The following is a 12,165-nucleotide window of genomic DNA, read 5'->3' on the forward strand; positions in this document are numbered from 1 at the left end:
AGTGTGACTTGGCCAGGCAAGCCCTCTCCCTTGAGGGCCAAGAATCTCTTCAGCTTTTCTGTTGCCTTTCTCCAGAGGCCTGCACCATGAAAACGAGTTTAACTTCCCAACCCCTGCCAGGGCAAACCCTTCCTCAAATGAGGTCCAGGGTCTAGCAGGCTCATCCCTGGGGCCCGCCCTATTGGTGAGGGACCAAGAGACCCAGAATTGGAGACTAGCAGTGTAGGCAGAGAGGTACATCAGTGAAGACAGCCAGCAGCTCAAGGATGCCCAAGTCTGCTTTCCTCACGGCTCAGTCTAGGCAGGGGTGCTCACAGGTCTGGGTACTTCTGATACATCCCATCAGCTGAGGACAGGACAGGGAGTGGTCTGTTTTAGATCAGGGATCATCACTGTCCTTGCAGGGGACTCTCTCAAGTGCCCTAAGTTATCCCTTAGACCTACCCCATGGGTGCATCAAAGGCCACGACTACCACAGCTGTGAGCAATGCTCCAGGATGCTACAGGACACACTGGCTGGAAGGGTGGTTCTCGTTCTCTTTGCTGCTTTTGTATCACTCACATCAGGCTACCTACTGCTCTTGTGAGCAGCTTCTCCTGATAGTGACTTTGAAGTTAAGAGAGGGGAAAAGCAAGGAGCTTCTCCTGGGTTGGTAATCTCTTCTGGGACCTGAGCTGCTGAGGCAGGGTATGCCAAACAAGCCATACTGAGAGGACAGGTCTACAGTAAGGTGGGACCCAGCAGGGTCTCCTTACTGGTCTCAGAGAACTTGCTTCTGAGAGAGAAACTATGGCTGCTGAGGTCCTAATGAGTCTCTGCCAATGATGTCCTTTTTCTCCCTGGACCTGAGGCAGCCAGCTAGAGGCCTTCCTCAGCTAGTATGAGGAGCAATGTTTCAGACACTGTGGAACATGCTGATGACAGGGTTCTAAGAAGTGAGGCTGGCACTGAATGCCAGCTCCAACCCAGGGCTGCTGGGGAGGCTGAGGGAGGAGAGGAAGGACATGAAGGGGTGCTCTTTGCTTCCCCATTACCCATGCCTGGCTTTCTATCAGAACACAGGTTCCTTAGCCTGCTCTTTGCCCCACAGGCAGGAGGAAGACAGATATGAGGGCACCCTGTGATTAGGTACTGGCTGGAGAAACTGAGGGGAGAAGGCTGTGAGGACACATGGGGCTCATCTTGCTGCGGTCTTCTACAGAAATGACCTCCAGAGTCTAAGGAACCTCTGTTTACCACAGGGCCATCCTGCATTCTGGGTCCTGGGCTTAGCATCTGATGCTCACGAGTTCATCCAACCCTTCCAACACACCTAGAGGGAGGGAGGTGCCTTTGTTATTTTTCCTTTATGGAAACAGGCTAGCCAACATTAGGTGGCAGAGCCAGGATTGGACTGGACTGCCTGATCCGAAGGCTTGTGTCCCTAGCCACCAAGCTGCACTGTCACCCAGGAAGTGAACATTACCAGAAAGGGATGCCATTCTAGATCCTAACAGAATAAAAATGTTGTGTTACCTTCACTATGAATACAATCCTCATACAAACCATGAGGTGTTACTGAAGGACAAGATGACTTACTGGATATGAGCCTTGCTCCCAAGGCAGGGGAATTCAATGTTTTGAAAAAGCCAATTTCTCAATAGGTGAACCTAGGAGGACAGGAAGGTGACTGTGGTGGGCAGAGTCTGTGAGTGCTGTGTCTCTGTGTTCTGTCTAAAAGGCAGAACTAAAAGGTGTGGATTTTGTTAGCCTCATTTCATGGCTCAGGTAGGTTAAATTCCTTATGCAAGGCCACCACCAAGGATAGCCCAGAGGTAGGATTCTGTCCTGTGACTGGAAGCCAACTGTTCAGGCTGTCCACATTCACTCAGAGGGGACACATGGTCCTTCCAGGTCTCTTCAGAGACTGAGTGCCACCCCTCTCCCATGAGAATTTTAAATGTAGGCTGGGAACCTCCTACGTATGGGAAGCAAGGGTCACCTGAAGCCTCTGGGCCCAGCCTATCAGGAAGGCAGAGAGGACCCTGTTTTCAGGCCGAGTTTTCTCAGGGAACCAGCAGCTGTCACCTGGCACCTTCTGGGAAGGGGAAGCAGCAGACCCTAGCATGGAGGTCCACCAGAAAGCTCTGAACATGTGCACTGCATTCCATGTTGGGGAAATCAGGGTCACATTCCTCATAACAAGTAATTGGATCTGTAGCTAATGGGAGGATTTCTACTTCAGTGCCAAGAATATTAATTTGACACCTGCAAACTGTTTCTGACAAAAAGGATTCCGATAATGTCTACAAGGAACAGGCGGTAGGGAGGAAACAGCCACTTATCCTGAAGAAAGGAAGACTAGACAATGCATGCCAGAAGGGTGTGGCCTACCAATCTGTCACTCTGGCAGAACTGAAGAACAATGGCAGTCAAGACACTCTAGTGAGGCCACAGGCTAAGAGGACTGCAGAATACAGTGGGTGGGGATGAGCTAGGTCTCTGAGCTCTGTCTTCCCCATGCCTGGCTCTTGCATCATCAACACCTGGGTACATGCTGTCTCCTGGGGTTAGTGGCTCTAAACCAGAGTGAGGAACATAGTGTAAACCAGAGGCTTTATCACAGTATTACTGAGAGAGAAAAACATTTCCAACAGAGGTGACAAATAGATGTCCTAAATATACAAAGAGCTTCCTCAAATCAATAAGCAAAGAAGACAAAGGATTTAGGGCCTTTTCAAAATATAAAACATTCCGTACTGAACTGAGAATCTGCACGGAACAAGGGGGAAAAGGGCTGTGATTCTTCTGGAGAAATCAGGAGGAAACCCAAGTGCCCACCTCCCCAGGTGGTTCTGTACTTGATGGGACACAGCATGGTAGTCACACAGGTAAAGGGATGGAGCTTGGCTTCAAACAGATCTGGTTTTGAGTTTACGCTCCAGCAGCTCTTAGTTGTGGGCAAGTTAAAGTCTTAGGTTTTTTTTTTTTTTTTTTTTGGTGTGTACTGCAAAATGGAAATAACAGAGCTACTTCCTCCCCCAGAACTGCTCTGAGGTTCTCTAACGTCTACAACCAGAGTCCAGCATGGTCTGTGAACCCCAGGCAGCTCCAGGGAGATCAGAGCAGTGCCTGGAAAATTTGGAAAAACCTACCATGGAACCCATCCTGTATCTCCTACCGAGGACCCAGGAGGAAAGGACTCCCACTGCCAAGTCCACAGTGTGTCCTCAAGGTCAAAGAGACCGGGCAGGGGACCTTCAGGAATGGCACCCTGGTGCAGAACAAGAGTAGGGCACAAATCTGACTCACCAGTGATTATCAAGGTCCCCAGATCCCTTTAGAAAGGCAGGAAAGAGAGGCCATTCTCTCATAGTACCTCCCTGCAAAAAACTGTCCCCAAGATCAGCTTTAATCCTCTCCTCACAAGGCCCACAAGATGTGCCCCAAAGCCCTGACAACATTTGGCACTTCAGCAAATCGAGTTTCCACAGCCGCAACCTGAACAGAGCAGTTTAATGGACTGTATCTCCTACCTCCCACTAAACACACGCACACACAAAAGCCAGTTCCAAGCAAAGGCGGCTGGATGGGATTAAACAACTCCGTTTAAAGGACTGAACGCTCAGCTGCTTCCAGTGAAGCCCCACGGAAAGAGGCAATCAGCAGAGTTCTCCCTTTCTTTCTGCTCTGAACCTCCTGAGGAGTCACTCGGCTCACAGGAGAACTGGGCCACACATCCACCTGGCTCTCAAACTGCAAGGGGAAGGGGTGGGGAGAGAGGAGGGTGTATGTGGGCAGGAGGGGCCAAGGGTGGGCACACATCATCTATTTGGGATTTTTCTGGAAATGTAGAGAACCTGAGAGGACCAGGAGGGTGATGCCTGCCTGCTGGCTTTTCTCATCAGCCCAGGCTCAAGAAAGCAAATTCAGGTTGCAGGACAGTTGCTAGGGCCCTAAGTGAGCCTCATTCCAGTCCAGGGAAGACCAAGCTGCATCATTCCAAGGGAACTGAACAATGTCCTTTTCTCCCAACCCCAATCCCGTCCTCTCCCATGACCCTATTGCGCAAGTCATATACCTACTGCTATGTGGAGACAAGGCTCGACCCATCCCTCACAGTGACTGAGAGCCCACACAAGGGAGAGGCACCATCACAGCTTAGACCATCAGCATCTAATACACAGCCAGAAGGGCCCATCTGCATGATGGAGAATCTGTGTTCTTGAAAATAGGGATGCCCTGCCCCTTGGCTAAGAGGCAGAGGAGTCCTGAAAAGAACCCCTGCCTGAACTCTGGGGCAAATGATGCCAACAATGAAGGCAGAGTAATGGTGAGTTGGAATGCCCTGTCCCCATCCAGGCCACCCTGTCCTTTTCCCCAATAAAGCAAGGCTTTGGGAACAGTTTTAAGTTGGTGGCCCAACTATTATGCAGCTGAAAGAATACAACCACATAGCCCTTTACACACATCTGTTCCAACACAAAACACATGTACTACTGCTATCCTCATCAGACAGAAGAGGAAACTGAGGCAGAGGAGTTTGGGCAGCAAGGCAGGGCCATACCTTGTTCTCAGGCAGGGTGACCTCAAAGCCACACTCACAACTATCTTCCAGGGAAAACTCAGGTAGAGCTATAAACTCATGTCCTGTCCCAAGTGTTCCAGAATGACCCTCAGAAGAAATATCCTTCCTTGGAATGCTAAATGCAGTTTTGGTTTAAGAACACAACATCAACCAGACGAGCATATCTAAGTTATGAAGAGCCCTCCAGCTCACTAAAAGGAAAGCTGGGTAACTGGTGTTTCAGAAAGAAGGCTGGGCTTGGGGACCTACCTCATCGGATTCATCGGATAATGTCTGAAGTAGGATAGGAAAGAGGCTGTCTGTGTGCCGGAACATCTGGAAAGCAGAGAAGGGGGTGCTTGTGAGCTCCCTGCTCCCGAGACTGGGCTCAGTGCAGACAACATGCTACAGGTCTGTTACTCCCCTGCCCCTTCCCTGGCCCACAGCACCTCACAGCACCTGCCACTCTTCTGTTTGCCAGGCTTTCTGTAGATGGCCATACCCCCAACACTGAGTGTGGGCAAGCCCTGAAAGCCCAAGGTGGACCTTTAGATGACCACTGGCCTTCTGAGGAGCTAGGTTCAAGCTCACCTTGCGGGGAGTTTTGATGTAGAGATGGTAGAGCCACTTGAGAACGGCAATCCTGGTCATCATCCCAATGGCTGTGTCACTGAGGTGGCAGTTCAGGACTTGCACAATCCCGTCCAGGTGCAGGGTCACTGGAGCTCTGTCAGTGCTGAGGGCAAGACCAAAATGAAACCTCGAGTCATTCTCTCCCCAATAGCTGCAGTACCCCTGGGTCTGCACACTTAGAACCACACTTCCACCCCACTGTCCTGGGGCTGGCAGGCAGCTAAGCAGATGGCACTCATTTGGTTCAGCCCAGTGGCTCCAAGGAGGGCTTGCTTCTGTTTGCTCCCTTCTGCCCTTTATGAAGGAACACAGTTTGGGTGCAGCTATGCTGTCCCCATGTGGGGAGGAGGCCATTCTGCTGAACTCCTAGTCACTTCCCCTTCCTCTACCCAGCACCAGACTCTCACAGGCAGAGCTAGCCTACACTGGACCTCTGATCTGAACATCCTGGATGTTTAGCACCTTCAGGGCACCAAGCCAGTCCTCTGCTGATGAAATCAAACTAACAAGTCCAACAGCACAAGGACAGGTCCCTCAAACACTCTGGGCATCCTTCATGGGCAAGTGAAGACCAATAGTCAAATGAGGATGAGGACTACTCTGTCATCTTGCCACCCTTGTTCCTGACACAAGATTTGTCCTAGAGAGAAGCAGAAGGGCTGCCTTTGAAGTAAAAACTTCTTTGGAACTGGGTATGAGGTGGGGGCCTGCCTGAGAGAATACAAGACTGTTCAGACAGTGCTGTAGTTCAAGTAAGGCCTGGAGCTCCCACACTGAAGCTCTCTGGTCTCCACTAACAGAAAGGGCATAGTAAGCAACCTGGTGAAGGCCAAGTGACACTCAGAGACTGAGAAGCTCTGCTCACAACTGGCTGGCCTCAAACTCAGAGATCCACCTGCTTCTGTCTCCTGAGTGCTAGGATTAAAGGCTACCAGATCTGATGAGGCTGGGTTTTCAAGGTGGGGCAGCACAGGAAGGAAACTGTAGGAGCTGAAGGGGCTCCTCCTCTACCATCACATTGCAATTCCCCAAAGTGGTGACAGCGCAGGCTGCATTGCATTCTGGGGCCAGGTGGTTCCACTGTCCACCTATACAGAACTGTCTTTCTTGGCCTTTCCAGGCTGTTCAATTATTCATCTGCACCAGGAACTTGATGGCTGTGCATTCCTCATGAGCCTGCAGATTCTGAAGCTCATGTGTTGTGACTCCTAAGGGGTGTGTCTCTATAACCACTATGCAGCAGAATTGCTGTTTAATACACTTTGGTGGTCCCCTAGGGCCTGTTTCAGGGTTGAGAGTGGGCATTCCAATCTCAGGGACTACATGATCTCAGTATGTGACACAGTGACAGAACTCAGAACAGAGCCTTTGCACAGAGGAGGCAGCCACTGCGCTTTCCCGGGAGTTAGGCGTTGCTGATATGGTTTTTGAGCATTTCAAACTGTCAAGGTTTTGGCAACAAAAGATAAGCTGGGCCAGAGTGGCAGAAATGGTGGCCAGCCAAGCCCTTTATCACTCTATCCTGTTCTCTGTCCAACAGAAACACAGTTGTGCCACAGATGGCCTTCTACGTTCTCTAGTTTCTAAGTCAAAATTAGCTTTCATGTTTTAACTAAGCCAAGACATTAGCATATCAACATACACTCAATAAGCTGAACATAAAGATCACTACTGAGGCGCTCTACACCCTCCTTGAGTCCTAGGCTTTGAAAATCTAGCATGCATTTTCCATCAGCAGCACATCCCAGGTCAGGGGGCTCGGCAGCCAGCACAGCAATCCACACTGGCTCTCGTGATTTCTTCACACACCATCTCTTTCTGCCGATGGTCAGAGCTTCCTGTCTCACATCCAGGTCTTCCTTTGCTGAATCCTGGGCTAATTTTGTAGAGCTTCTTACGAAGTGACGCCCGAGGCTTGGCTCTCTGGGCTACAGTTGTTGTGGCTAGAACAGCTCTGTTTTAGTGGTGAAGTAGAAGCCTGCCACAGTCTAAGGCCTCAACAATGCAGGTGGATGGATATTCAAGGGTCGCTGCCTCCTTCTCAGCCATACTTTGATAGTGCTGTTCTCTAGGGTCTGCAGTGGGTCCTTTTTTCAGCAGGTAACTGGGTGTTCAGGATGCTGTCCGGGGGCCCTGTGTCTGAGGACTACTGCTACATTTCAGTGGAATCAGCCCCCAATAGCTCCTTCAGGTGGTGCCGTGTCAAGCCCACACAACATAGGAAGGAAACTGGCAGCACTGTGCATGTTGACGCTCTTCAATGCTGTTTCCCTCACACCCCCCTCAGCAAGGTGTAAGCCTCAACCAACAACCATGAGGTCATGGAAGGGACCTGAAGGTTCATGCACCCAATCTGTGAATGCACAGAGGAACAAACCTGGGTCCAGAGGCAGTGTGAGATTCACCAAAGCCAAGAGGTCAAGGGCTGAGAACTCATTCCCTTAGCTGAAGACATCCTTTGGGGTTCTCTTCCCTTGGCTAGTTCAAGGTGAAGGTCACGGGAAGCAGCTGCACATCTATCTTAGTTCTCAGCTGCTCTCCTGGGTGGTGCTGGCTGCTGAGCTCTGCCTGTGCTTGTAGGGAGCAGGGGCTGTGGGGCCTTCCTGGGGGTGGGGTGTGCTTACACAAAGTGATCAGCTTTCCTCTACTAGGCCAAGCCTGAGATGCAGCATCCTCTGCTCTGGCTAACCCATCATGAACAGGACAGCGCTCACAGGAGGTTTAAAATACATTTCTATAATGGTTCCAAAATGTCTAGACAAGTCACTCCTGAGAGCTTCTGAGTTATTTCAAGGTGTCCTCAGCAAGCATCTTTTTTTTTTTTTTGGGGGGGGGGAAGCATCTCCTAACGAGTCTCACATGTACATTCATTACAATGCAGCACGGTACTGCTGCAGCTTCAAGCACAAACCTGCCCAACCATGCTTCTGATGCCACCAAAACACCACCCCTTAGTCAGCGGTTCTCTGAGGGACAACTGTACTTTGTAGTATTTAACTTTCTATTCTACTCATATTATAGCTGCAATCAAATTGAAGGAAAGGCAACTCTAAAGAGAGCTTATGAATTCAACGTTGCCTTTCTAAAAACACCAGGTCACTACACACTTTTTCAGTCAGCAATCCCTCAAAGTTGGGCAGCACCGACTTCTAGACTTTTCTTCTGGATGTGGTACAGGGCAGCCAACCACGCCAGGAGAACAGTTCTGAATGGTGACCGATGACAGCACGGCATTTGGCAAGGCCCTAGCTGCCAGGGGGAAGTCTACACACCTGTCCAAAAACCTGCCAAATGCATCAGAGAAGCCAATGTGCAACCTTCTATAACTCTTGAACAACAATTCATCAAGCAAATGCTGGTGCTCGGGAGCCAGACAGGCTAGCTTGGATTTTCACCTCATCACTCATTAGCCGGGTGCTTCCAGCAAGACTTAACCTCTGTCCTGTCTCCTCATTTTGATGATGGGGCTGAGGAGGGGCTTGTGATGACCAGTGAGGTTAAGTGTGACCAAGTACACACTTGGTGTCTGCCAGGCACTGTTCCAGGCTTCTCACACACCTTACTCACTTACATCCCGTTCCTCTCTGGGGTCAATGCTGTCACCCCCCTCCAGTTTACATATGGCAGGCAGGATGTGAACTGGGCCCCTTTCTCTCCAGAGGAAGGGATGCACCTGGTGTGCAGAAAGGCAGGAGTGGAGAAACCCTCCCTCTGCTGCTGTCCTGCTCTCCACCATGCTTCCTCCATTCTGCTGTCTTTTCTTTCCACCTCTCGAGGAGGCCTGTTTTCAACTCTCCCTGTGGAGGGTAGAGGAGTTCAGACCCCTTGGACTGGTGCTACTTGACTGTCTACCCACTCAGAGATGTCACCTATTTATTGAGTGACTCTTTTGGTGGCTAAGCCTGGGCTCCAGACTGGGAGAGGAAGGCATCTGTGGTCTCTCAATGCTTTGGACTCCCTGTACCCAGTCTGATCCCTGACCAGCTAATGGATTTGGAATTTTATATGGCTGTGTGTTTCCTAGGAGAAGGGTCCACAGCTTCGTTAGACTCTCTTAAGGACTGGTGATCTCTAAGAGGCTAATGACCAGGAAGTCTTCCTTCTAGTCACTGTTCTTAGCTGGCCATTTGGGTAGTGTTGTGGGTAAGCAAAGCATCTACAAGATGAGAGGGCAAGGTGCTTTGTGCCACCCTGAATGATGCCATCTGTGCACACTCAGTGGCTCTGGAGGGAGCAGCCAGAGGTTTGAGCATCCAGCTTGTTCTCACAGCTCCTGTGGCTGCATCCTTCCTAGCACGGGCTGCAGGCTCTGATGCTACTACCACAAGACGGTCTTCCTGCCCCAGTGTAGCTTGCAGGAATCTTCTTGTGTTTTGTTTCCTGTCTGTGTTTTCAAAAGGTTGGATTCAGCACTGGCTTCTGAGTGACAGGTATAAACTAAACCTGGTTCCAGCTAGCTGGAACACAGGAACTGAAGTCTCTGTAGGTCCACCCACAAGAGCATAAGTTTCCAAATGACAGATGAGGTGGTAGGAGGTCATGCCACCTCTGCAGTCCATCAGTCACGCATGGTCTCTGCTTCCTCCTTATCCCACTGTCACTCTCTGAAGCTTGACAGTCTGTAGCCCGGAGTACAGTGTCCAGTGTCCAGTCTTTCTGGCTACAAGTGGCAGCACATAAATCCCCTCACTGACCCTGCCACTCCTACATATGCTATTGGCTTCCAAAGCCTCCATGTCTAGAGCGGAAACCTCCAGAGGATTCACATATCCCCTGCCCCTCTGCCCATACCTGAGTTCTAAAACCTAGTGTCTATGCTGGCCTCCCCTCTGAGGATGCCTAGCACCCCCTGGGGCCACGTCGAGAGTGCCAGTCACACCTGTTCTTTCCTTCAGTCCAGCTCAGGAATGTGCCAGGGCACGCTGGGTTTAGTTTTAGCTAAGTATCTAGAGGTTACCCCTCCATTCCTCTCATTTATTCCATCCTGTCCATCAGCAAAGCTGCCAAGCCTACCGTTCAAACACCCCCCCCCCCCCCAGCTCCTCAGTTAGAGTGCAATCCCTTCTCTCCAGCCACCCTGACCCTCTCCCCAGTCCATTCTGTATGGAGCCACTCTTTCCCAACCCTTTCCATCCCTAAAATAGATACAATGATGCTGCCAACCGTGGACTAGACACCAGCAAAATCTCAATGGTCTGACATCAGGTGAGCACCGAGCCTGGCTGCAGGACCCCTAATCCTCTACGGTGCAACCGGCCTCCTCTACAGTCCTGCAGTCTCCTGGAAACTTGATGGCTACTTTGTTGTCTCCCATAAAGTGTGCCCAAGTCAGGGCCACATTTATGATCTGACTCTACCTCAGAACCTGTGGGGATGAGCCCAGGCAGGTGCTCTAGAAATGTATGACAAGCAAGTGAAAGTGAGTGGGTGACTGGCACTTACTTACTCTCCTGTTGCTCACTGGAGGAGGCAGCACTGGGGTGCACAGTTACTGAATTTAATACCTGTGAGCTTAGAAATGATCCTTGGGTCTTTAGGGATAGCAATACATTAAGCACAATATAGAAGGGAGATCCCGAGGATCTGAAAAGAGCCTCCTAAAGTGAAGTGGGAATTTTCTCCTCAGAAATGGCTGGCTCCTCAGACTCAGGTTCAATGTCAAGTTTAGAGGAAATCCACTATAGGGGAACTGCCACCCACACAGCTTCAGCGGGTAGGTCAGCAGACTCAGCCCAGACAGGTTGCTTTGGAAAGGCAGGGGATGACTTTGCTCCTAGGCCTGCACTGCCCCCCTGTGGAAGCCTGTGCTATGACAGCCATCCTGAGAGAGAAGGCAGAAGAAAGTTCTTGTGCCTGCACCTAGATCTACCATGGTCACGATTCTGATTGCTGGGCCCTTCCTGTCTTCCATGCTTCCCCTGCCCAGAGTCAGCCTCGCCTTGGATAAGGAAAGGGCTCTGTCTGGGTGAAGGCATCTGCAGCCTCACAGCTATCACCACACACGGCTGGGCTTTTAGAACGTATATTGACTGACCCCAGCAGCTCCCAATCTTTCTCAAAGGCCAGAGGAACTGGGTGGAGAAGCTTTCCATGGAATCCTTCAGATTTCCTCCGTTGTGTACCAGGTACTCCCCAAACAGTGGCGTCAGACAGTTTTCCTTGGGTCTCTGCTGCAGTCTCTTGCACCCAGAAAGCTCTAGACCACTGGCTTTTCACAAACCACTTACCTGGCTGAGGTGAAGACGCTGATGCCACTTCCGAAGCTGGAGTCACAGGAACCACCTGGACCTCCTGGGGAGGAAGAGGAACAAGGTGATGCTGAAGCCTGCCTGCTCATTTGTAGAAACAAGACCCTGGTCCCCAGCACCCACACTTCTATTTAGGCTCCTGAAAAGGAAGCCAAGGACCCAGTGCTTCTGCAGTTCCTAGGTCTTAGGGGATAACAGTCAGGTCTGACTATTTCTAGGCACAGGGGACACTCATGCTGAATACAAATGGAACATTTCAGAAGGGCCTGCAGACCCAAGGGCAGTGCCTGCACATGAATTGGGTTATTTAACACCTTAGCTAGCAGGGAATGCAGATAAAGTTCAAAATGAGATACTATTTCATCCCCACCTGGAGGGCTAAGGTAAAAAGGGAAGAAAATGGTTAGTAAAGGTGAGGAGGAACAGAAACTCTTCTGCATCGCTGGTGGAAACGTGAAATGATGTTGCCACTGTGTACAACAGGTTGGCAGGTCCTCAGAAGTTATCAGGCAGCTCAGCAATCTGCTCCAATAACTCCACCCAAGAGCAATGGAACCTGTGTCCCACAGAAGCTGCATTTTATGGCAGTGCAGCTATCTACCATAGTCAAAAGGTGGAAGCAGTCCAAAGGTCTGTGTGGGGATAAACAAAATGAAGCATTACTCAGCAATCAAAGAGGAACAGGTTACAGAATGGATGAACTTTAAAGATATGCTGAGTCAAAGAAGCCAATTCCA

The 12,165-nt window shown here is 50.4% G+C and overlaps 1 protein-coding gene across 2 annotated transcripts in view; it reads right to left on the minus strand.

The window, feature by feature from the left end:
* Positions 1-12,165, minus strand: part of Vac14 (VAC14 component of PIKFYVE complex) — a 113,705-nt gene that overhangs the window by 62,198 nt on the left and 39,342 nt on the right. For both annotated transcript variants that reach the window (XM_052728234.1, XM_052728235.1), the window contains exons 10-12: positions 11,408-11,471; positions 5,139-5,283; positions 4,818-4,883 (exon numbers count right to left, since the gene is read on the minus strand). In XM_052728234.1, coding sequence (XP_052584194.1) covers positions 4,818-4,883; positions 5,139-5,283; positions 11,408-11,471 — 275 coding nt within the window. The remainder of the gene's footprint in view (positions 1-4,817; positions 4,884-5,138; positions 5,284-11,407; positions 11,472-12,165) is intronic.

This window comes from Peromyscus californicus, unplaced genomic scaffold (assembly GCF_007827085.1).
Source record: "Peromyscus californicus insignis strain IS unplaced genomic scaffold, ASM782708v3 Scaffold_8__1_contigs__length_139910024, whole genome shotgun sequence".
In the NCBI taxonomy this organism is placed as follows: domain Eukaryota; kingdom Metazoa; phylum Chordata; class Mammalia; order Rodentia; family Cricetidae; genus Peromyscus; species Peromyscus californicus.